A 26,175-nucleotide genomic window follows, 5' to 3' on the forward strand; every position below is an offset into this window, starting at 1 on the left:
GTGTGAAGTCTGGGAGAGAACCAGGCTGTGTAGAGAAATGAAGGCAATAAGCATGTGTCCTATTAGCCTGAGAAAAATCCTTGAGGGGACATCCCCGAGGTCTCAGGGCACTCAGAGGATGCTCTTGGAAAAATAGTTTGTGTCTGACTCTGACTAGTCTGTTTAAATGAAAACTATGTTTAGCTAAGTTAAAGAACAGGTCTGCCCCATCTCTGTGGCCACCCTACTTTCACTAAGGCTTTTGTGCAGAAAGCTGTGGTCCGGACACCTGAATCCTCCTGTCTCCACAATGGGCTGCTATCCGGTAACCGCGGCAAGGTCCCCTTACGGCAGGGTGACACGCCTGCAGGACGCACACAGGGCCCAGCTTATCGAAGATCTGAGAGCCTCAGGCCAACAGCTCTGGCTCTGTCCACCCTGGCCTCTCGCAGGGGACTGGATTTTACCTCAAGCAACACAGGGGTTTTGGCTTCGCGGTGTTCTGGCCCGGTAGGATTTAGCCAGGCGTTCAGGAACAGAGCCAGCTTGGCCCAGGTGGAAACATACAAATCCAGACCAAGATCAAATCAGACGGAGGGAGACCACATCCAGACATGGAAAAGGAGCAGGAGAGAAAATAGCGGCGCAGGAAATGCACGGTCACGCTTTCCACATCCAGCTGGGGCCTTCCGTGGAAGAGCATTGAAGGTGCTTGCATTCAACCGGGCTTAGAGGCCACCAGGCCTCTTGCTTGTAAACTCCCGGTGCCCCACCTTGTGTTTCCGGGTGGTGGATGGCACCGTGGTTGGGGCATGGAAATGTGCCCCCCAGGAGAGCTGCCCAGCCTGGCCGCCTGACCCTGCCGGCCGCCTGACCCTGCCGGCCGCCGTCTCTGGGATTCCGGAGATACGAGGCCTCCTGGCAGGCAGATGGCAGGAGGCCTGCGTGCTGGCTCGTCTCCCCCCAGCTAGATCAAGTGGCACGGCGCAGGCAGCTGGAAGGCACCCGCGGGGAGAAATCCAGCACTATGCTCAGAAAGCTGCACTCCATCTTTAACTCCGGCCCGCAGAGGAAGGCGGGGGTGACCACGGGTCCCGGCTGCGACCCAGCCAGCCCCACCGTGAGGCTGACCCGCAGCAGCTCCATGTACGTGGTCGGGGACCACGGGGAGAAATTCAGCGAGTCCTTGAAGACGTCCACAAGCATCAGCAGCATGGACAGCAGCCTGTACTGTCTGCAGCAGGAGGGGGACCGGGCGTGGCTGCTGTCGCGCCCCCAGGACTGCCTGCAGTACTTGCAGGAGCTGCTGGCCTTGCGGAAGAAGTACCTCAGCAGCCTGCACGACCTGAAGCCCAGTCGCGCCCCCGGCCTCTCGTCCCCTTCCTCCGCTGCCTCCAAAAGCGCGGAGAGGGGCCCCGGCCCGCCCACCTCCAAAGAAAGAAAGGTAAGCGCCGCTGAGACGCACAGCTGCGCCGAGAATTCTTCCGAGAGCCCCAGGTGCGCGCGGGGGACTTGGCTCGCCCCATTCCCTTCGCGCGCGCCACTTAACTCGTCTGCACCTTTGGAGCCCCAGCTCGTCCTCCCTTAGAGACTCTCCACCGCCCTCCCCTGCCTGGGGCAGGGTGGCCGTCCCCTGCTGCTTCTCTTCCTGGGGGAGGCCCTGGGGACCAGGGTTCGCGGTGTGTGCAGGGCAGCCTGGGGCGAGACCTGGGCTTGGGGTCAGCGCACGACGTTTGCACGTTTGCTTGGCGTATTTGTCATGTGCCGCCCGCCTGATGGACGGTAGGACGCTTGGGTGGCCTCTGAACATCCCAGGCAGACATGCGCTCTTCCTGGGAACCAGATGCTTTCCGACTTCGAGGTGTTCGGCTCCACGGGAGCCGAAGGCTGGAGGAGGGGCTCCATCTGCGGGTTGGGTCCCGGCCTCCGGGGGACGGGCGCATCCTCCAGACACCCCGTGACTTCACGGAGAGGGCATGAGAGCTTTGCAGGGCCCTGGAGGCTTCAAGCCCGGGCAGTCCAAGCAGGAAATTAGCGCAAGTCCCGGCAGTTATTTCGTGGTTGCTACTCACCCCGGTGTTTGTACACAGTATCCCTCCTTGAGCTTTCCACTAATGCCACAGGGGAGCTGCGGCAGACTCCTGTGTCCCGGAGGGGCAAGCTGAGGCTCAGTGACCTGTTCTGGCAGGACCTCCAATTCCTTGGAGCACTCCTTCCTTCAGTCCTCAATTTTTTATTTTTATCCCCCCCCACCCCCCCAAATGCCTGAGGTTTGAGGCTGTTTGAAATTCCCACCGATCGTTTCCCTGATGCCTGGACAGTGGACCTGTCTCTCCCACATCCTGTTTCCGCAGAGCGAAACATCCTGTTTCCGGCAGACCAGCACTCTCCTTTGTGACTCCTAAATGGGCTATGGAGGCCCTATTACCATTGAATGACTGATTGGCCAGCTATCAGATCTCTAGGGCTTGGCCTCCCCCCACTGGTTTCAGCTGTCTGCATTTTATCCCAGGTGGCAGTGGTTTAAGTAACCATGTTTGTTAACCCCCAAAATACATCAATGCCCCTGTACCTACTCTTGGGTTCCAGAACAGACCCTGTGACCGGCCAGTACAGTTCCTTCAGGGTCACCTCCCATGACAGACGGGACTGCAGGGGGCTCTGGAGTCCCTCGTAGTTGGATATCGTGGGGTTCTCGGCTCTGGTTAGAGTCCCTCCAGGCACCACATTTTCCTGAAAAAGAAAAAAAAATGCAGTTGTTTCTTTAGAAAGCCTGGCTCCGCTCCTCCTTGCACTCTTCCTAGTTCAGCAGTCTGAAGGTCCAGGGAGGGCTTAGGCACAGAACACCAGTTCTGGCCCTGTGGACACAACGTGCACATTTCCTCGGGAGATGCCTCTCACCATGATGTGACCAGAAAAAAGTGTGTGTGTGTGTGTGTGTTTAAAGATTTTATTTATTTATTTGACAGAGAGAGAGATCACAAGTAGGCAGAGAGGCAGGCAGAGAGAGAGGAGGGAGCAGGCTCACCACCGAGCAGAGAGCCCAATGTGGGGCTTGATCCCAGGACCGTGGGATCACGACCTGAGCTGAAGGCAGAGGCTTCACCCACTGAGCCACCCAGGCTCACCCAGAAAGAAGTTTTAAAATGGCTTTGTTGTTGGTCGGACCAAGACCTGAATTTTAGTGGTTTCTTTACCAGCTGTGTACCTTGGTCAGGTTATCTTGGCCTCTCTGGGCCTTGGTTTCTGTAGCATAGAAATGGAAATAAGAACATACCCCTTGAGGCAAAAGCAAGATCCTGTCTGTGATAGGACCTGGCACATAGTAGGTCTTCCAGGGCTTACTAACTTTGCAGTGGAAGGTGTGGGACGCTTCTTAGTCTCCGGCAGACCAGCACTCTCCTTTGTGACTCCTAAAGAAAGAGAAGGATGCCGGGTGTACCTGAGACATAATGGGTGCCCTCTCCAGGGCTAGTTGGGTGGGAGGAGCAGGGGACCCGAGAGCTCCTTTCTTCTGGAATGTCATCCCCTTCCTGCATTTGTAGAAAATGCCTGCTGATCTTCAGGTTTCAGGTAAACACCATTCCTTCTCCTGAGCCCTTATCATGTGCTGAATTGTGTTTCCCCAGAATCATATTTTTAAATCCTAACACCCAATAACTCAGAGGGTGACCTTATTTGGAGCTAGGCTGATTACAGATAAAACTAGTTGATTGTGGGTATTAGGGTGGGGCCCTAATCTGACAACACCAATGTCCTATAAGAAGGGGAAACTGAGATGAACACACACACACACACACACACACACACGGGGAACCCTAGGTGAGGTCTGGACTTGGCCGCTACAAGCCGGGAACCTCCCAGAAACTGGGTGGGGCCTGGGCCACATCCTTCCCTAATGCTTTTTTTTTTTTTTTTTTTTTTTTAAAGATTTATTTATTTGACAGAGAGAAATCACAAGTAGACAAAGAGGCAGCCAGAGAGAGAGAGAGAGGGAAGCAAGCTCCCTGTTGAGCAGAGAGCCCGATGCGGGACTCGATCCCAGGACCCTGAGATCATGACCTGAGCCGAAGGCAGCGGCTTAATCCACTGAGCCACCCAGGCGCCCCCCTTCCCTAATGCTTTAAAGAGAACATGGCCCTGACAAGACCTTGGCCTCAGACTTCTGGCTTCCAAACTGGAACAATAAGTTTCTGTTGCTCCAAGTGGCCCAGGGGGTGGGACTTAGTTATTGTGGCCCTAGGAAATGAGCACAGCCCTCTGCAGAATTAGCCTTTTCTTTTCTCTCCCATTAGTCTAAACACATCTCTGTTCTAGCCTTTATCACATTCTCCCGTGGCATGTTGCTTGTGTGTCTCCTTGGTGCACGGCAGCCACTTTGGTATGCGTGATCAAGCTGAAACAGCATCTTTGTCATTTTTCTGTCCCCAAAGCACAACCACTGGTCTCTTATGAATGCTTTATAAAGTCTGGTCTTTTGTGTCCAGATGACGGAAGCGCTGGCCTTGGGGTAGGGAGTGAGCGGTGTTCTCTGGGCACCACAGCACCGTGGAGACCTTTTCTCCCTCCTCACGAATTGACCAGCCCCCAGCCTGGCCACAGAACTTACGTTCCCCTGTCTGTCTCTCTTTTCTGAAAAGATAATGGTTTCTAGGCTGTTCTGTTTAAAACTCTCAGTAAGAAATATATGTTATATACAATTGATGAAATATTGAACACTACCTCTGAAACTAATGATTACTATATGTTGGTTAATTGAATTTAAATTAAAAAAAAGAAAAAATATATATTTTTGATACTAACCTAGTTTATTCAATACAACCAAAACAAAAATTCATGAGATACAGTTATTCCTATTCTCTGTGTGGTACTCTGATATTTTTTCAAAACACTCGATACTTTTTTTTTTTTTTTTTAGTTGTTTCGCATGCGGGTCATGACACACTAAATTTATTCCCCAAGCCATTCCAGGGTCCAGACTCACATTTTCTCAAATCCTGGTATGGCATTCCTAGTCGGGCCTGCTGAAATGTTAACAATGGCTAAGGAACGATACATCAGGTTGCCAAATGATCTGGGGTCCCAGCCCCCTGGAGATGGGCGAGCCGGGATGAGTACCCGTGTGGATCATAGTGAGGACAGGCCAGAAGGGAAGCAAGCCTGGGGAGGCCCTCCCCAGCCCCTGCACCAAGGGGTTCCTGGCCAGGCCCTGTGACAGTCTGCTCCTCCCTCCAAACAGGAGGTCATTATGAAAATGAATGAAACACATGGTCTGCAACGTTTTGAAGTCCAAACAAAAAACCCACAGCAGAGAATTTTTGTGTCAGCATCAGGTATGAGCCATAGTTTGGGACTCACTGTTTAGAGGCTCCAGTGTTAGAGTTTCCAACACGGTGCAAAATTCAAGTGGCAGAAGGAGAGCATATTGGAAGTGGGTCCTGACCTGGAACATGGAGTTTCTGAACCAATAAGGCAAAGCCACCCAAGCCTCTGCCCTGGGCACCTCGGGCATTCCCGTCAGCAAAGTGGCACCCGCCAGTCTCCTCCTTGTGCCCCAGCCCTGCTCTTCGGCCATGGCCCCGGGCCCAGCCAGTGACAATCAGCAGTTAGTCCTGACTTCTGACCGTCCTCCACACGTGCCGAGTACTAGCCCCAGTCCACAGAGGGGAGAGCTGTGTTTCCAAGACAGGAAGCGATTTAGGGAAGGCTGTGCGCCTGATGAGGAGAGAGCCAGGATTTAAACTGGGTCTGCATGGTGCCAGAGCTTACACGCTTGCCCACGGAGCCACTCTGCCTTTCAATCAGAAAATGTAAAATATCTGTCAGAGGAGGGTGTGTGGCCCCTCAGGATGAGGTGAGCAGGCTACTTTATCCTGCACACCCGGGCCAGGGAGAGTCATCAGGGAGGTACATGCTTCCTGTCCCGCGTGGATTCCGTGAGAGGGGAGAAGCGCTCTCATAGGGGCTGCGTGGCCCGGGCTCCCCTGTGCAGGAGAAACCCAGACCCGAAGCATCGAGCTCTCTCCTCCCCACCATCTGTGAGTCAGATTTCCCTTCGTCTCGACACCTTCCCTGCACACGGCTACCTCTGACTCCATTTTTACTCTTGGTCCCTGCAGCACCGAAGCCCTGAGTGTGTGTTGTCTACTTTTGCACTAGGAAGAAAGCTGGGCAGAAGGCTTGAGTTCAGCTGCAAGAGGAACTTCACAGTGGGGCGGACTATATCTTCAAACCATTTCCACAGAAACACTTTTTCATTCTTCCTCACTTATCCTGCGAAGTACTTGAGATGAGCCACCTGCCGGCAGAGTAAAGCAGCCGCAGAAATAGGACAACTGGGAGAGAATAAAACATCAACAGAAAATCAAGGCTGCGTAGATCATAATTCAGCAGCTACGGAGGAGTTTGGCTCTATAACTACCATAAAGAGAGCTGGATTCGTATTAAAATTCTGTCTAAGAGGAAGAACTCATACCCTTTGGTGCTGGAAGTGAGATTTTTTTCCCCTCAGCTTTACGTTGCAGAAATTCTCATATGGGCCGTGGTACAGAAATCCCAAGTGAGGAGCTCCTGGGTGGCTCAGTGGGTTAAGCCTCTGCCTTCAGCTCAGGTCATGATCCCAGGGTTCTGGGATTGAGCCCCGCATAGGGCTCTCTGCTCAGTGGGGAGCCTGCTTCCCCCTCCCTCTCTGCCTGCTGCTCTGCTTACTTGTGATCTGTCTCTCTCTGTCAAATAAATAAAATCTTTAAAAAAAGAAAAGAAAAGAAAAGAAAAGAAAAGAAACCACGAGTGATGGTGCTAGTGATGCCCTCAATAATTTTTAAGTAATACCTCCTCAATAGCTATGTCCTCCCTGCCTCCCTCCCTGTCAGGAACTGGTGTGTGTCAGGAGCTGTTCTAAATACTGGTGAGCAAGTCAAAGTCCCTGTCCTTGTGGGTGGTCACGCTTGTGGAAAAGCAAGGCAACAAACCAGTCCACACGTTTCTGGTGGTGATTTCTTAGAGCCCCTGCTGCGACAAGCTTGCCTTGCATCTTAGTGAGGGTCCAGGCAGTGGCACCCGGGTACCTAACTTCTGGCCATCCCTTCTGGACCCAGCGGGGAATTCAGATGCTGGAGGCATGGATGGACCACACATCCGCCTGACAATCTTTGTCGAAAGCCTCTGAAGTTGTTAGAACTCTCTCCATGCAAGAGTTCTCCATTACAGAAAAATGTCTGTAAAAAGCAGAAAGCTATCCTGTCGTGTTTCTTGCTCTTTGCGCCCCTTGTCTCAGCATCTTGGAGAGTGAACTGCTCCTTCTGCCATCTGTTTTGGGGGTCTTGTCTGGGACATGACTGGCTTCAGCCTGTGTCTACCCCCTTCACCTAGTTCTTTAGGTAATTTCTTCCAGTTGCTGGGAGGGGTTCTGAGATACTTGACTTCTGTCTTTCCATTCCTCATAAAGACTGCTTCTCTCAGCTTGGATTTTTTTTTTTTCTTAAATAATAGCTTTGATTTACATACCATGAAACTTACCCTTGAAAGTGTATTACTGAGTGGTAGTTAGTATCTTCAGAGTTGTGCAACCTATCACTAATATCTAATTCTAGAGCATTTCATCACCCATTTCAGTTTGTGTGTGTGTGTGTGTGAGTGGTGAAATAAACATAATATTTACCATTTTCCACATGGCACTTCTTAGCCCCTTAAATGAGTGCTTTTTAGATGTCCCCAGCTTATGGATAATGGAGTATATCACAGTCAATGAATCCTTAAGAAATTAAGTGTTTCTCTTTGGATTTTATATAAATTTTTTTAGAGAGAAATGTGTGACACTGGACCCCTTTCAAATTGTTACTTGTCAGACAATAACCAGAGTTCTTCACACTAGTCTTCATGATTTTTCCAAATGATTGTTTACTTCATCTGAAAGACTATGAAGCCTTAGCTAATACATTTTTAGACTACTTTACAAAATGTATTAGCAGTACACTAGAAAATGAATCCATTAAGAGGTCAGGGAGGCTCTAAAATACTTCAATTAGGAACGAGGAGATTTTTTTTTTTTATAAAAGGTCTGATTATTTCTTAAGATATGAAAGTCTTCTTAAGTAAAATGAACTTTTAAAAAATTTAGCATTTTAACCATTTTTAAGGGTGCAATTCACTGACATGAAGTGCATTCACAATGGTGTATAGCCCACTACTCTCCTTTCTAGAACTTTCTTGTCACCCCAAACAGAAAGTCTCCTTCCCAAACAGTAACTCCTGATTTTCCTGCTACCCCCACTCCTGGTAACCTCTGTCATGCTTTCCATCTCTATCATTTTGCCTACTCTGGGAACCCCAGATAAATGGAATCATATAGCATTTGTCCTTCTGTGACTGGTTTCTGTCACTCAGCATGTTTCCCAGGTCCGTCCATGTTGTTGCCTGTGTCAGAACTTACTTCCTTCTGTAGAGCTAAACAGCTTGGGTTTTGATGGTTGGTGAAGAGGAAGAGTTCGAGACAAGGCTTGCTCTGCCCAGAGAGCTTGTTAGCAGGGGTTGGCTGCAGTGCCCCCTGGAACACTGCCCAGATGGCTTGAGCCAGACATTTTCTGAAGTGAGGGCTATTGGTCAGCCACTGCAAGGAGAAGAAAACATTATTAATTCTCTTATGGGTTACCTAATTCTGAGCAGCTTGGATTCCTGATATGTCTGTCTGGATGAACTAACTGCAAAGTGCTCCCCACCCCTGCACCCTGCCCTACCCCACCCCAGCTAAAGAAATTCACCTGCTACAATGGTTTAAAAAGAACCAATGGAGTTCTGGAGAATGTTTGCCAAAAGTGACTGATTTTTATTTCAAGTGGTTTTATTCTGGTAATAGTTTGCTTTCAGAGTCAATTTTCTATTGAGGCCACCCAATCCTGGCTCATCATATAAGACCACATCAACAGCAAATAGAAACTTCTTTCTCCTCTAGGGCAGAAGGATCTGAATCCAATTCATCTAAAAAGATTCCAAATCTTTCATGTATAATATGCATGTATAATTTCCTACAGGATAGAAGGCAGATTCTAGATCTGTTTTTACACCTCTGAAAATTATTTTTCAGATCTGCTGGGGAGACTTTGTGCAAACACGGTGATATTAAAATGAAGGTTTTCTGGAGTGTCAGTTACTGGGAGAGTCTCTATCACTTGGCCTATATCTGGTTTACAGAGTTGAAAGGCGGGACTAATTCAATATGAGCTGCAACGAATATTCTCTTTTGCTTGGCAGAGTTCTCCACAAGATGACAAACAATATGATGATGATTGATAACAAAGCATATAGTTCCAGAAGCCCCTCTCAGTCAGACCACAAGATGGATAAATGCATTCTTCATCCTATCCTGCAGGCACATGCTGTTTGCTCAGCCTAGTAATAATACTTCTTCCTCCCCTTTTCCTCTCTACCGCACCCGATTCACCTGGCTAACTTCTTGTCTTTTAACAGCAGAGAAAGCATTTCCCTAGGAAGCCATTTCTCACACCTACAATCTAAGAGTGGATTTCCCCCCCTTCTTGAGTCTGAACCCCCCATCTCAATACTTAGCACCCAGCACCCAGAACTCAGCACTGTAATTGTCTGTTCATTTGTACATTCTGCTACTGGCTATGAGCTCACTGAGTGAGAGGACTGCATCTGATTTATCTTTCTATCTCCAATCTCTTGCGTGGCTCCAGGCACAGAGCAGACATTCAATAAACCAATAACCTGAGAAACTCCAACTGTAACTTAAGAAAGTTTATTTTATTTTTTAAAAGATTTTATTTATTTATATGCCAGAGAGAGAGAGAGAGCACAAGCAAGTGGAGCAGGAGGCAGAGGGAAAAGCAGGCTCCCCGCTGAGCAGGGAGCCCTATGTGGGGCTGGACCCCTGGACCCTGGGAGCATGACCTAAGCCAAAGTCACTTGCTTAACCCACTGAGCCACCCAGGCACCCTTAAGAAGGTATAAGAAGAAAACTTACGAAGTTTGGTGGAAGATCTGAAAGAGTAGTAGATCAGTTGCTTTCACTGAGTGGAAAATTATCTTTTATTTTTAGTGGAGTAGAATATAGTTTGAGTATATTCATATGGAATCATATCCTAATAATTAAAATATCCAGTGTGTAATGGATCAGAGTTCACCACCATCAAAACAACATTGGGGGTAAACTTAGAAAGAAATTATGGGTGATAAAATGATATTAGATAAAATTTATAAAACACAGAGAAATATAAGAAATAAAATAAAAAGAACTTAGAATCCTACCATTTAGAGATAATTACTATAAAATGTTTAGGTATATTCTCTTTCAATCATTTATTTCCTGTATATTTACATATATGTAAATTAGGGTTGCCACCTAAACAAAGGATGCTTATTTAACTTTGAATTTAAGATTAAGTGATGGGTTTTTTAAGTATAATTATGTCCATGCAATATTTGGTATATATTAACCCTAAAAAATTATTCATTTTTTTATGTGAAATTGAAATTTAACTGCTGTCTTATACTTTTATTTGCTAAATTTGACAACCCTAATGTATGTGTATGTATGAATTTACTAAATCTGGCTTATATCATATAATTTTACAATCTCTTTTTGGTTAATATTATATTTTGTGGATTGTTTCCTGCCTCATTAACTAGTTTTTGAAAACTAAAGTTTCAATGACAAAAAATATAACAGCTCACATTCTTTAATTGTGAAGAATTACAAATAAATACATCCTATTCTATAAGTCACGTTTTTAATTCCTGAAAGTATGACTAATGGGACAAAGTTTAAAGGTCATTCAATTTTAAAGATTCTTCTACATATTACTCCAGAAACATTTTATAATTTACACTTTCATCAACAGTGCGTTAAAAAGCACTTTTTTTTTTAAATATAATTTTTTATTTTTTATAAACATATATTTTTATCCCCAGGGGTACAGGTCTGTGAATCACCAGGTTTACACACTTCACAGCACTCACCAAAACACATACCCTCCCCAATGTCCATAATACCACCCCTTCTCCCAAACCCCCTCCCCCCAGCAACCCTCAGTTTGTTTTGTGAGATTAAGAGTCACTTATGGTTTGTCTCCCTCCCAATCCCATCTTCTTTCATTTATTCTTCTCGTACCCACTTAAGCCCCCATGTTGCATCACCACTTCCTCATATCAGGGAGATCATATGATAGTTGTCTTTCACTGCTTGACTTATTTCTCTAAGCATGATACGCTCTAGTTCCATCCATGTTGTCGCAAATGGCAAGATTTCATTTCTTTTGATGGCTGCATAGTATTCCATTGTGTATATATACCACATCTTCTTGATCCATTCATCTGTTGATGGACATCTAGGTTCTTTCCATAGTTTGGCTATTGTGGACATTGCTGCTATAAACATTCGAGTACACGTGCCCCTTTGGATCACTACGTTTGTATCTTTAGGGTAAATACCCAATAGTGCAATTGCTGGGTCATAAAAAGCACTTCTTACTGCATTTTATTAACACCTAGTATTGCATTAATTTAGAAAGTTTACTGATGTAATAAATCGCATTATTTTATATACTTTTCTTTGATTATTACTTGAGCAAAGAAGGACCCTTTTAACTTATCAAACCAATGTGTACTTCCTGTTTAAGGGATTGCCCATTCAAGCCTTCTACAGTTTTCTTTTGGCTCCAGTAAATATTTCTTATTTCCATGAACTCATATTAAGAATATGAGCACACTGTTTGCCATAGGTGCTAAAAATATTTTGTCCAAGCTACTATGTGTATTTTAATTTTATTTGACATTTTCTGGTATATAAATACTACTGATTTTTATGTAATCAAAGATACCCATTTTTGTCTTTGATATTTCTTCCATTGCTTTTCTGCTTGGAAAGCCTTTTTATGTCTCAAGGTCAGCTGGGTATTTGTCATTTTTTTTTCTTTTTTGATAGCTCCATTTTTAAAAAACCCAAGTCTTCTCTGAATCAGCAGTGTATCTTGACTGGAAGTGGGAAGTGAGAATCCAACTTGAATTTTCCCCAAGAAGCAAAGTTTCCCACCATGTAGTGATAAATTCATCCCTTCTCTCTACAGATTGTGATGTTTCACTTATTGCATGTGTTGGTTTTATACAATGCTTCAAGGATATGAATTCAAATCAATTTAATCAGGCTTCTAACTATTTGATAAGTGTGAGCAATTTTTTTTTCTACTTGGTGTTTTGTTAAAGTGGAATGATCATTTAGATGATATGTAAGGAGAGGAGCTCCCAGGTGTGGGCAGAAGAAATAGTGTCCTTAAGATTAAAAAGCAGAGAGGAAAAAGACTAAGCCTATCAACCTATGAGTCTATGATATCTAAGATCAAGACAGAAGCCGTGTGGCTCCATTTCCAAAATGACTGTAGCCTTTAGTTATGATAGGGATGCCAAAGCCGAGTTATACTAGAGTTTATGACAAACGTCTTCCTTCTTTTTATCTCTTTGGATTGATTTTCTCAGCTCTCTTTTCTATTTCACCATTTTTTTTTCCAGTTCAGGCAAGTGTACCATTTAGCTTAAATTTCATTGAAATTTTGTATGTAGGTATATGTATGTATGTAATTAAATTCCAGTGATATACCCTTTTCCTAGTTGCTGTTTCTCATAGTTTCAGTCCTTGTTTCATAAACTCCCATTCTTTCTTCATAATCCCTCTTCAATTGCGGGTAAATGCTTTCTTAGGCGTTGTAATATAAAAAGGATAAGGTCAATATCACCTTGGATTTGGTCTTAAATATCCATCCCAAGGATGGCAGAGGGTGAAGAAGATGTATTAGAGCTTTTAGGGCTTGTCCTCAAAAGCCCCCACCTTTTTTGGGTGATATTAAATTGCTTGTGGATAAGTATGAGCTGTTTTGCAATAATGTCACACAACAGAATGATCCAAGGGAAAGTGGTCTCTCCAGTCCTGACTAGTTCCACATCTGGTCCTGGAAATTTACTGACATTCATATTTCCAGATATTATTTGTTCAACAGAGTATTACCAGTACTCCATAAAAATAAGGAGCACGGAGTTCTTAATATTTGCCAAGTTAAATCCAAAAGGATACACAGGCAACATGCAAGCTGATTGGAGAATATAAACCTAGGTAATGGCATGTATATAACATATATTCGTTCACTCAATGAATGATTACCACTCCATGCCTGACCCTGAACTAGGCACTCAGCATTCACAGGTGGAAAGGCAGTCTGCTTGCCCTGACATGGCCCATTGTCTCGAGCTGCAGCCCTCAGCATCACTGTTGGAACCACACTGGTATGCTGAGTTTCCTTGGCAGAGAAACAGGTAGAATTTCAATCAGAATGTTGGGAGTTGTGTATCTCTCACAACCTGTCTCATATAGGCAGGGGCTGGTGGTGAGCTATCACGGGAGTCTTATCCATGAGTGTTAGTTGCCAAAGCATTGCCAAAGAAGAGGTTACAGATTGCTGGTCTCATGTGGGGCTAACAAGGAGAACACAATGCATGGTAGTGGACTGTCCGCGCCAGACAGAACACGGGCATGGACGAGATGTGCCTATGTCTGCCTGATGCAGTGGGGGCAGGTGACATGGGAGCTGGCCCTCCAACGGAGGTGAGGGGATACCCAAGTAGGAAAGGTGAGAAGAGGGTGGACATTTAGGGGTGGTCCTCTGGGCTTTGGGTGGGTTTAGAATGTCCCTCACAACCTGACCTCTGACATGATATTGCTGTTTGAACTGGAAGGTCAATGTGTAGAATCCAGACCTCTTGCAGATCAATAGTGACAGATCCTAGAAGAAAAAGAATGGATGGGAGAAACCCAGGCACCCAAACAGCAGGCAAAATCAGGCAGGATGGCCGATGATGTGAAATGCAGGAATATATCATAAACTGTACTGGGGGCCTCAGAAATGACAATGAGAAATGTAGTGGAGTTCAGTTGGGGAAAGTGCAAAGGGAAAAGTAATTGGAGACCCAGGCCTGGTGTGAAGGGGGTGGGATAGGGAGGCTTGGAAAATGATAACCCCAAGGCCACCGAAGGTTCCATGGGAAAGGCACAAGGGAATGGAGCCCGCAAGGCAATACGGCTGCTTTCAGCCCACGTGCCTCTTCCCCGGGGCTGCTGTGGGGCCCACGGCGAGGGAACACGAGCCCTGTGACACGGGGCCCCGGGCAGGTACAATGGGAAGGTTGTTCAGAGACGTAGTTAAAAGATTCTGGGCTAGAAAACAGTCAGGATTGGGAGTGAAGTGATCCTCTTCTAGCCGGAGTTCTGAGTTCTGAGAGGGGACACTGTACTGCATCCCACCCAGGGATGTGGGCGCCTAGCGTCCCTTCTTGTACAACTACTGCCTTGTGAAGTAGATTTTCCTGTGATATTGGTCTGGGGCCTGAACCCTGAGCTCGGTTGTTGTCTCTCTCGTGCTAGAGACCAAGGGAATGTGGCAGTGGAGGCAGAAAAGGCCAACAGAAGCTCTGGGGAAGCAAAGAAAAATACCAAACCAAGAGTCAGCCTGGGTTTAAACCATGGCTTGAAAAGGCTCAGATGTGTAGCTTAGCCTTGGGACTCAGAAAAGTCACCGCGGCACCTTCATTTGGAGACATGTGAACGTACACTTTTATAAGGTATGACTGATTTGCCAGATGGCTTGATGCTTCCCATTCTCTCTACCAAGCAGATACATAGAGAACAGAGTACTTATAATTAGAAGCCTACCCCAAGCGAGGATATTATTGGCAAAATGCAAAATGGCATATGCATTAAGCACTAACTCGGATAGCCAAAGATTACTGAGAAGCCAAAGAGCTGATGACAGGGGGCTATGGTCTGTTCTGACAGTGGGTCCACACGATGGGGAGCCAGGCAGGGTTCCCCTGGGGCAGAGGGTGGTCTCTGTCTACTGCTGCGAAGAAGTCCTCAGGATACATGGGGTGAAGAAAGCAATGTTTACAGCCCTATCTTGTAGGTGTCATTTTGTTTTTTAAGAAAGTGGGTAAATACACATATAAATTCACATTTGCTTATATTAAAAAAACAACAACAACAACAACAATGGAGAGATGAACCAGAACCTTGGTTCCTACTACCCAGCGCGAATCTTAGCAGAGGTGAATGCTGAACACGAAACCCAGGAAGCAGTCACAGCTGCATAAAGACAAGCTGAGGGAAGGCCTTCCCAGGAGGGGGTTTAGGTCAAGTTTGGGGACTGGAAGGGAAAGGTAGATGTTGGGGTGCACCCCTGTGGGGGCTCATCTGCACTGCTGTTGGTACAGGGAGAGGAGCAGAGCTTATTCATTTGCACTTATTTATTCCATAAAGGGTTTAGGGGGAATGGACAAAGGCAGTTGGGGCAAGTGGGGGGAGCTCTCCTTTGGGATAAGACTCAGCCACACAGGTAAATATGGGTCAGCCACAGATAAAGTCATTAATGTCTCATTCTTATTCTCCAGACACACCAAGATCTATAGGCTCTTCTAGCAGAAGCAAGTTTTAGAATGGGAATGTGTTGGACGGGCCATCAGAGACCCCAGAAGTAAGACCTGGAGGAGTGGACCCTCCCGGGCTGGCTGAAGGGCTTCTATGTCAGGGTGGCCCTGAAGGCAATCACTTCTCAGCCTCGTAGAGAGGGCAAGGTGTGGGAGGGAGACCCGAGTCTCAAATCCTGAAGCTTGAGGCTTTGGAGGCAAACAATATATTTAAGTATTTGGGATGACCAGCAAGTGTGCAGCTGAAAAGGCTTTTGTCCACTGGTTTTGATGGACAGAAAGTGCGGTGGCAGAAGTCATCATATATGCTGATTATTTCCTTTTTAACTTGTAAATGTGATCCTTGAAGGACAACACTTGAGGAGTTTCTGGATTTACGAGATTTTCGAGAGTCCACAGTCAAGGGTTCTTGTTAACATAACTAATAGTTGCGGTCTCGCTCATTTCTGAGCCTTTGGTAGTTAAGATACCAAAGCTGACTCTTTTCTAAATTCTTTAATAAATGAAAGCAATGGATTCAGGCTGCTCTGAGCTACTGGCCAAAGTCTACATACTGGAGACACTGAGGAATGAGCAGCTTAGATCTTTTTGTAGGGTGACTCCATGAAAAAGAACCTGATGCCCACATGTGAGACTGAGACCCTTGCCTTAAACCCAACACTGATGGAGGTTTCTCAGTCAGAGACTCAGAGACACCCTTTCCACGGGCGCTGAGATATAAAGACCTACAGACCTTGCGTCCCTATTAAATAATATTCATCCTTCTTTTGGGGTTCAGTCCAGATTGTGTGGATTTCTCCATTCTTTGTTTCTCTATTTTCCACTTCACACACACACACAAATTTCTAAAATGATAGGTGTCATAGTAGAATTAGGTTAGGGACTGAAGACCGTGGAGCCTAGAGGAGAGACCAGTACAGGAGAGGGGTGTGTCTAAGCGGAGAATGAGTTGACCCAGCCCATCTTGATGGATGAGTAGGAATCAGCCCCAATGAGACATTGAAGGCAGAGGGACCACTAAGAAAAACCACAGGGAGGGCAAGTATCATGACCTGCTTTAGAGATGGGCCCTCCTGTCATCTGCCTGCAGGAAGGATGCTTGGTGGCCTGGCCTGCTGTGCTCATACAGACTGCCAACCAGTCCTTCTGGTTTTAGTCCTGCTCCCCACTCTGAACCCTTAGTGTACCTGGTGTTGCCAAGTCTGGTGCATTTCAAGTTCCCAAGGGTCCAATTGTAACCCTTTTACTTCCCCAACCCATGATGTTCCAGAAGGCTGGTCCTTTTGCTCTTTCATATCTCCCTCCCTTCAGTCGCTTTGCAACTGCCAGAAATTTCTGGAAATATATCTTTCACTGATGGCCTCTTTCTTCCTCCCTTTGTCATTAGGTTTTCTTCTCTCTGCCCTCCTGGTTTCATTTTAATGGGCTCTTTGAAGAGGGAAGATTAAGTACATGTGGATAGTATTCCACTTATAACACAAAAGATTCAAGTATATGTTGGGCTTTTTCAAAATTTTCTCTAAGAAAGTGCCTTACAAATATAAAAGGAAAAAAAAAAACACCTTTCCATTTAAAAATGTTTTTAGTAGTATGAAATGCATACATTTCACCAAGATCTTGTATGTACCTACAGATGTCATCATTTCATTTCCCAACATTCCAGCCTGTAATTTAATATTCACTTTTAATACCATCTCCCTCTAAAAATGCTCACATATGGCACAAAGACAGACACATAGATCAATGGAACAGAATAGGGACTCCAGAAATAAACTCATGGTTATAAAGTCAATTAATCTAAGACAAAGGAGGCAAGAATATACTATGGAGAAAAGACAGTCTCTTGGATAAATGGTTTTGGGAAAAAGGGACAGCTACATGCAAAAGAATAAAATCAGACCACTTTCTAACAACATACACAAAAATGAACTCAAAATGGATTTAAGACCTAAATGTGAGACCCAAAACCATCAAAATCCTAAAAGAAAGCACAGGCAGTAATTTCTCTGACATTGGCTATAGCAGCACTTTTCTAGATATACCTCCTGAAGCAGAGGAAATAAAAGTAAAAATAAACTATTGGTACTACATCAAAATAAACAGCTTTTACACAGCAAATGAAACCATCCACAAAATGAAGAGGCAGCCTAGTGAATGGGAGAATGGGAGAAGATATTTGCCAATGAAGAGCTAATATCCAAAATGTATAAAGAACTTATACAACTCAATACCAAAAAATAAAAACTCATTTAAAAAATGGACAGAGGACCTAAGAGACATTTTTCCAAAGAAGATATATAGATGACTAACAGACACAGGAAGAGATGCTTAATTCACTCATCATTAGGGAAGTGCAAATCAAAACTGCAATTAGATATCACCTTATCCTTATCAGAATGGCTAAAATAAAAAAGACAAGAAACAACAAGTGTTGACCATGATGTAAAGAAAAAGAAACTCTTGTGCACTGTTGGTAAAAATACAAATTAGTGCAGCCACTGTGAAAAATGGTATCAAGGTTCCTCAAAAAATTAAAAATAGAAGTACTATATGTCCCAATATTTCCACTATTGGGTATTTACCCAAAGAACACAAAACACTAATTTGGAAAGATATAGGTTTATTGCAGCATTATTTACAATAACCAAATTATAAAAGCAATCCAAGTGTCCATCAATAGACAAATGGATAAGGAAGATGTGGTCACACAAACACACATACACACACATTGGAATATTACACAGCCATAAAAAGACAATATTGAATCATTAAGAGACAACATGAGTGGACTTGGAGGGTATTATGCTAAGTGGAATAAGTCAGACTGGGAAAGACAAATACCATATGATTCCACTCATAAGTGCAATCTAAAAAAGAAACAAAAGCAAATGAATAAACAGAAAGCAGAAGCAGACCTATAAATACAGAGAACAAACTAATGGATGCCAGAGGGGAGGGATAGGGAGTTGGACAAAATGGGTGAAGGAGAGTGAGAGATATAGGCTTCCAGTTATGGAATGAATTAAGTTATGAGAACAAAAGGCACAGCATAAGGAATACCATCAATGATACTATAATAGCGATATAATGAGATAGCTGGAAGTTACATCTGTGGTAAACATAGCCTACTGTATACACTTGTCAAATCACTACACTGCATACCCGAAATTCATGTAATATGGTGTGTTCACTCTACTCGAATAAAACACAAATAAAATAACTCTACAGAGCTCAAACAGCCCAAGTTAACACACATTGTCCCTTCTTATCCTTCCTGAGTTCTCTTCTTTCCTAAATTCCTCTGATGGTCTTTCACGGGCTCCCACGATGATTCTGTGCCTTTCACTGAGAGTTCTCCATGGAGGTGCACCAGGGGACCTGAACTTCCCCAGGTGGGCGTTTGTGAAGACAGGGGTGAGGAATGAGATCATGAAGAAGAACAGATCAGGACAGAGCCTGGAAGCTGGTTAGGCACACTGTAGACTTTTTTTTTTTTTTAAACTCTGTATTTTATCATTCCTTATATTTTTCAAATAATCATACTAATTTTTCTTCAATTTATTCCATGACTTGAGCCCAAGTTTGGCCACTTTGGGTCCTGACAGCTCTTTCAGAGCATTTCCAGCCTACCTTGTCCTTTCTTTCCTGCTGGGAGCCCCTCATTGCCCCCAGGAAGGAGCTGCACGGTCCCCTAACCAGGTGTTTACCTGCAGGGAAAATGGCCAAGGGAAGACTAAATATTTTGCCTAAAGATCCTAACTGTCTCTGAGTGAGGACGGGGTAGATCTTATTCTTTACTTGTCTCTCCTTGAGGCAATTAGAAACCCACTGACACACCGCAGTTGCGGATGGGGGCATCCACCCTCCTCCCCCAGGAGGCTCATTTAAATTTACTGTTTAAACTCTGCAAATTCATAACCACACATACATTCTGCTTCAGTGATGCTGCGTCTTTTTGGCGGTGGTGGCTTGCTTGTGTGTGGGTGCTCAGAGGCTGGCTCAGGCAACTCTCTCTCCTGCCCCCTTGCCTCTAGCAGAAAGCAGCCGCAAAGAAGTACTCCCAGTTCAGCGCCGATGTGGCCGAGGCCATGGCCTTCTTTGATTCCATCATTGCCGAGCTGGATACAGAGAAGCGGCCCCGGGCTGCTGAGGCAGAGCCCCCGAATGAGGACGTGGACTTTGATGGTGAGCGTTCGCCCGGGGCGGGACAGGAGGTGGGTGGGGGACAGTCTCTGGAGTGGGCTGGCGGAGGAGCTATGGGGGAACCCCAACCCTGAGTAAAGGGAAACCCACACTGCACACCAGAGCCCTGCCCAGGGCTTGCTCTTCTCCTGGGGGCGGGGGAGGGGGCTTTGCTTTAGCTATATCTGCAGCCACCTCCCAGCCTCCCCGACACTGTCATGTATTTGGACCCAAACTCCTTCCTGTGGTCCACTGGCCAAAGCTGAGACAAAGCACTAAAGAAAGGGGTTAGAGGAGGAGCTGGTGTGACATGGGTATGAAGACAGAGTTTCAGTCTTGCAAGGGGAAGAAGTCCTGGAGAGCCGTCCCTGGCCAGTGGGAATATATTCGGCGCTACTGGACTGGTCACTGAAAGATGGCTCGGATGGTAAATTTTAGATTCTCTGTATTTTACCACCTTTTTACCATTTTACCATTTTTTTTTTTAAGAAGAAAAAGGAGCAGAGAATCTGTATTTAAAAATCTAGCTTCTCGCTCTGCCTGAGCTCCTTTGGCACTCTCTGCGGGACCTGACTGCCCCTTCATCCGCTTTGCCCCCCGTCTGCCCACAGCGCCCTCTGAGGCCCTCATGCTCAGGGCTCTGAGGATGATGCACAGGGCAGGAAAGGAGCAGGGGGCCTGCTGGGCCCGCCTGGGTCCCTGGAGAGGGACCAAGCTAAGGGCTGCGACTGACGCGTTTGTCCTTGCCAGCCTGCATCACTGGCTCTCTCCTGCTAGAAAGCAACCAATCCCACCCCTTCATGAGCTCATCCCACCTTTAAATTCCATTACTTGACTGTCAGTTTCTTCAGCCTTTGACTCGCCCTCCTGGGTGTCATTGATGACGATTTTACTCAGGGTTTACTGGCCGTTGTTGCTGAGGGACCAACTTTTGGTACCGGTACTACATAATTCTTGAGTGTTTTACTTAATGCTCAAAGGATCAAAGAAAAGATCGTTGTGGTTTGTAGTTGGTCTGGCCTCCAAGCACCGTCTCTGTGACATTTAGGGTCTCATGGAATTTCGCAGGTGATCCCTCCCACTCCCCGATCTCACTGTTCCTTGCAGGGGCCTCTGCTCGCCCTCCTCCTTGACTGCATTGCGGACAACAGGATCTCTTTGCTATTTTGTTCTCGGCTCTTTTTACTTCACTATTTGCAGTCTATCGTGGGTGGCTCTCCAAGTCAGTACACATACATCTGTGTCCTTATTTTTAATGAACACATCACTATTGCGCCGTCGCCCTAACCATAATTGCAGGGTCAGGACTTTCCCATCCTCTCTAAGAACCCACTGTGGGATCTGTGCATTTGTCGTGGGCTCTCAGCCCGAGGCAATCTCTCCTGCTCCTCTCTGAGGGAGAGTCCTCCTTTCCCGGGGCGCCGGCTTCTCTCTTCCAGTTGCCACCAGCTCCCGGGTGCACAGCCTGCACTCCAACTGGATCCTGCGGGCGCCACGCCGGCACTCCGAGGACATCGCCACGCACGCTGTGCATGCAACAGATGGCCAGTTTCGAAGGACCACGGAGTGCAGGACCATTGGCACTCAGAGGAGGCTCGAGAGGCACCCCATTTACTTGCCCAAGGCTGTGGAAGGGGCATTCAACACCTTGAAATTTAAGCCCAAAGCCTGCAAAAAAGAGTAAGTGCTCGGACCAAATCGTTCAGCCAAGATGTTTTCGTGTCCTCCAGACTCCTGGGGGTGGTCTTTAAGGTGACTTGAGTCCCCAACCTATATACCAAAAATTATTCTTATCTGTTTTGGGGAGAGGGAGATCATTGTTAAAGATGTTTTTTCCTAGTCTATGCTCATACTCCAGCCTGGTTCACTGCTGTCACCACTCCTCATGGTCCCTTCGGCTGTGGATCTGCCTGCTCTTCCTTCTGGCCTTCTTGGCCCACATGCTTTGTGCCACCCTTTTTCATTGTCTCGCTACTCCTGCTGTGCCACTGACAACCTTGTGCTACAGATTTTGAATGAGCGTTTGGGGTTGAGTTGGGCATAGCACCAAGAGGGAACCAGCACCAAACTAATCAGATGTCCCTACCTTGGAAAGGCATTGGCCTGACTTAGATGGAGAACTTCTTGTCGGCTGGGCCCCTCCTGGTCACCTTGCTACCATCTTTCGGCCTTTCTCCCTCCAGATCCAACTCTCCCAAGAGTTACCACTTGGAGAGTTCCAACTCTCCAAGTTACCACTGTTAACTCCATTGGAATAGTGACTCAGAGCGTCCCTTCTCTGTGCAACTAGCCAAACCACGCTTAAACCGTCTGCCTCATTCCTCCCTTCCAGCCTGGGGAGCCCCCGACAGATCCTCTTCAACATCTCAGGAGAAGACATGGAATGGGATACGGAGCTCTTCGCGCCGGAGCCCCTGGCCTCTCTGGGGGAGGACTACCATGAGACGGAGAACCCCAAAGGGCAGTGGCTGCTTCGAGAAAAACTCTGGGAGCGAACAGTGCCCTGACTCCCTCTGAGCCATTCAGCCTGACTCAGGCTGGGTCGCTGAGAAGGGGGTCACTTTCAGCACAGCACTGAAGGTTTGGGAGGGTTAAAAATGGAGATTGGAACCAAGTCAAGTGCATGAGCCCAGCAGCACTGCCCGCTGCTGCCCAGTTAGTGCCAAACACACCTGTGGCCTCCCAGAGCACCTGCCTGGGGAGACTGTGGAGCCCGGCTCGCCTGGCACGGCAGGTTAGTAGGTAGGTACAGCCTGGCTGGTCTACCAGCAGGAGGAATGGGAGGCCTGGAGTGGGAGTGTCCCAGCTCACTAGCCTGCCCCCTCCCCTTTCAGTTCTCTGTGCATCTGTCTAAGCAGCTGCTAATGTTGTGCTCAGTATAGGAAATGAGGCCACCCAGGGGTCTCTGGGCCAAAGTCCTCAGGAAGGCAGCTCTGGTCTCTGCGGGGCTCAGAACCACTTTGGTTACAAACAGAGGCGGCCCTCCTTTGTGCAGATCGCAGTTCAGGAAGCAGCTCCTTCTGTGCTAACACTCTCACAGTGTTCTAGAAACCTCTGCTGGATTACCCTGGAGATGGGGCCAGTGCCCTGGCACTGGGAAGGAGTGTGTCAGGGCCCTGCCTCGGGACCCCACTATCTCTCCCAGCCCCCAAACCCAGCTCCATTTCCCACAGGTGGTGGGCTGGGGATGGCAGGAGATGAGTGGTGCTTTTCTTCAAATCTTTGTTCAGGAAGTCCTCACAGACACCCCTGCGACCAGTTTATGGCAGGCTGTGCCTCTCCCCTCCCCCAATTAAAAGGAAAATCAGCATCCTTATGTTCTTTTGAACTAGAAAGGATCTGTGAGTTTAGTAACCTATCTGAATCCGAATTACCCATTAAACCTATTCTTTGCATTTCTCACATACCTTTTGTATTTCTGCCTGCTGGAGTTTGAGAACCGCTGGTTCGGAGAATACATTGCATTTTGTTCGTTCTTACTATTTCTTCTGGTGTTTTCTTATAAAGAAGTCACCCGGTGGGTGCACACTCATGAATGCAAGAGTGCTCATGGGGATAAGGGAAGGAGACAGATGAGGACAAATCAATAATCCAAAGTAAGCCCAGAATGCTCTAGGCTAAGGTTAGTCTGAGAGCAGAAGAGAGCTTTCCTTCTGCCAGGCTCACGTAATGATTTTCTCATTGTTGAGTTTTTTTTAATAAAGAACCTTTTATCTGTGTGAACCCAGCTGTCTAAATCTAAGTATTTGTAACTCCTACGAGAAGAAAAAAACAACAGCAACAACACGCTAATAATGACGAGGCATTCTTAGAAATTTTATGTCAACACATTTTAGATGAAAATATACTGGAAATGTTTTAATACGTGTCTTTATTATTATTTTCTTTTTGAGTGCCAATGTCAATGTTTGGGAGGTTTCTTTAATTTTGTTGCTTATCCTAAACCCACTCTAGGCAGAAGCCTGACTGAAAAATAAATGTTTGGGAGATTTGTTTTATAAACTGCATTAAAGCACACCAAGTTAACATTGCCACAGACCTTTCTTTACCCCAAATGTGGCCTTGTTTTGAAACCCCACAAATGAAAAGTCACCGCTAAGGATCATTTCAGGATGAAGGTCTCTTGACCCTGCCTCTTATCAAACTACAGTTTATCATGGATTCGACCCTGACATTATGTGGTGAAGACTCTGTGTACATTTTGCTTTTACAGATAAGAAAAAAATAAACAGGACAGAGAGGATGTTTGGAGTCTTGATTTTTTTTTAAGCATATATTGCTTATGGGGCATGAAGCTGTACTTTTCTCTTTTGCTTCACATTTTGTATATTTTTGCCTTTAATGAGACTATACACAGACTGCCTGAAAAATTCCATGATTCAGAAACAGAAGGCTGGCGTGTCTGGGATGATTTTAGGTATTTGAAACTGGTGATAAACCCCAGGGTCTGGGCTTTGTCTAGGGAATCCTGAGATGGGGTCTTGAGATAAATAAAATGTAAGACAATAAAAGTCAATTCAGCAAAATCAGCTCATTTGATTGATTCTCTTCTCCCAGTGATAACTGACCAATTATTCAATCAGCTGCTCCTCGAGGCACTGTGGTTCCCCAGATTGTCTTGGCTTTGATTTTTGGAAATAGACTCTCTTTAGACAGAATGTCCAAAAAGAGAATGTGAGTTCCTGGCATCGGGCTTGTTCTTTAGACCTTGCTTTCCAGCTCTCACCACAAAATGTCTTCTTCACAGAAGAAGATACATGGGGAGTTTAGGTGGAGTGGTATATCCCCAGCCCTTTGCCCCTTGTCGGTAGCTCTGCCACTGAGAACGTGGGGCTTCCAGGATAGAACTTTCTGGAGCCCACTCTCAGACACAGAGCCCAGAGCGGTTCTCATAGGAGACAACATTCCCCTCATCACTGATGGCCTTTTCATAGTGAACTAGTTTCTTCCTGCTACTGTAACAATTACCACAACTTTAGGGGCTTAAAACAACACGGATTTATTCTCTAACAGGCTAAGGGTCCGAACTAAAATCCATCTGACTGGAATAAATCAAGGTCTGGGCAGGGCTGATTCCTTTGGAAGGCTTTGAAGGGAGTATCCATCCCCTGGCCTTTTCCAGCGTCCAGAGGCTGGCTGCCTGCCTGGCTTGTGGGCCCCACCTCACGTCACCCCAGTCTTCTGCTTCTATCCTCCTGTCTCCAGCTACTCGCTCTGATCTCCTGCCTGCCCCTGCTGAGGACCTTTCTGATGACGGCGGTCCCACCTGGATGACGCAGGATCGTCTCCCCATCTCAGAAACCTTAACTGAGTCAAATCTGTAAAGTCCCTTTTGCCACAGACGGTAACATTCACAGGTTCTGGGGATGCAGAACCTCCTGTGGGGAGACCATACTTCAGCCCCCCACACACGGTATCACAAAGTGTTCTTGTCCTTCTCAGTCACCCAGCCCAATTTCCTTGTAAGCTTGATGCTAACTGCCCAATATCCATGGTGAACTCTGACTTACCTGTCATTTTCCAGTTTCTTTAGTCCATGTGCTACCCTCTAGTTTTGTGAAAATGAAATTCTGTCTTGTCTGACAGCCTCTTATTTTGGAAAGACTTTCTGATGACACAAAATCACCAACTGGAAACACACAATACATCAAGCCTGTAAGGGAGAGGAATGGATAGCCAGTCTATATAAAGATCGCTGATGGTCAAGAGTGATGCTTCCCTTCAATCAACCTACCAAGTTCTTAGTAAGCAACTGCTATATACCAAGCAAAATAATATAAGACACACTTTCTGCCATTTGGTAATAGGCCACCTAATGGGGGAAGATAGCACAAACATGGAACACATTGCTGGGCATTTACTGCTTCATCGAGCATCTCAGTCTACCCACGAGAGGAACTCCGCACTTGCAGAGAATGCACTTAGCTCAAGGTATCACAGAGAGCTTCACGGTGGAGGTTCTCTTGAAAGACAGCTTTAGACTCTGACAGAGGACTGCTAAAGGCTGTCATTTCATGCACATGGATAGTTACCAGAAAAGTCAGAAAGGATAGTAGCCAGCAAGGGGATGCCCTTGACTGAAGGGCAGGATTTCTACTGAGCAGCCATGGAAAGCTGGATTGACAGAAATCAAGGAGACTTGATCAGTCAAGTCCCAGAGTCAAGCTTTACTACACCTTGAGCTAAAGAGTGGAGAGAAGAAGCCTTAGAAGATGCAATATAGCATCTTCTATAGTGTGTATTGTGGCGGGGGCAGTAGTGAGTCCGGAAGTGGGCCCTAAAATGCGGTGGGCTTAAACCGTTAAGCTACCCACAGCCTCAGGAAGAGAGACCCTCAGGCCCCTGGTCTGAGTTCTGTGGTGGATCTTGCCTATGGTCCCCTGTGGGTCACACGCATTCTCAGGTGATATCGGCTCCCACCTCCTTCCAATCAAATATGGCTGCCTTGGATCCCCCAGTTCCTCATCAACAGCACGGGTCAGGGCAGTTCTCCTTGAAAGGGGCAGGAGGAGTGTGATGGTGGTAAGGGGA

General features: G+C 46.2%; 1 protein-coding gene across 2 annotated transcripts; it reads left to right on the top strand.

Annotated features, from left to right (window-relative positions):
• The first annotated feature begins 838 nt into the window (after window positions 1–838).
• LOC309848649 (uncharacterized protein C13orf42) lies at window positions 839–23,880 on the top strand. Of its 2 annotated transcripts, none has more exons than XM_082700545.1 (4): window positions 839–1,423; window positions 19,497–19,647; window positions 21,084–21,324; window positions 21,977–23,880. In XM_082700545.1, exons 1-4 carry the CDS (start codon window positions 1,007–1,009, stop codon window positions 22,149–22,151), a joined length of 984 nt encoding a protein of 327 aa, XP_082556671.1. In that variant the 5' UTR covers window positions 839–1,006; the 3' UTR covers window positions 22,152–23,880. The 2 variants fall into 2 exon arrangements, with proteins under 2 accessions (XP_082556671.1, XP_082556672.1); XM_082700546.1 differs by having other exon boundaries at window positions 19,500–19,647.
• The last annotated feature ends 2,295 nt before the right edge of the window (window positions 23,881–26,175 follow it).

Source organism: Mustela nivalis (genome assembly GCF_964662115.1).
Source record: "Mustela nivalis genome assembly, chromosome: 15".
Lineage (NCBI taxonomy): Eukaryota > Metazoa > Chordata > Mammalia > Carnivora > Mustelidae > Mustela > Mustela nivalis.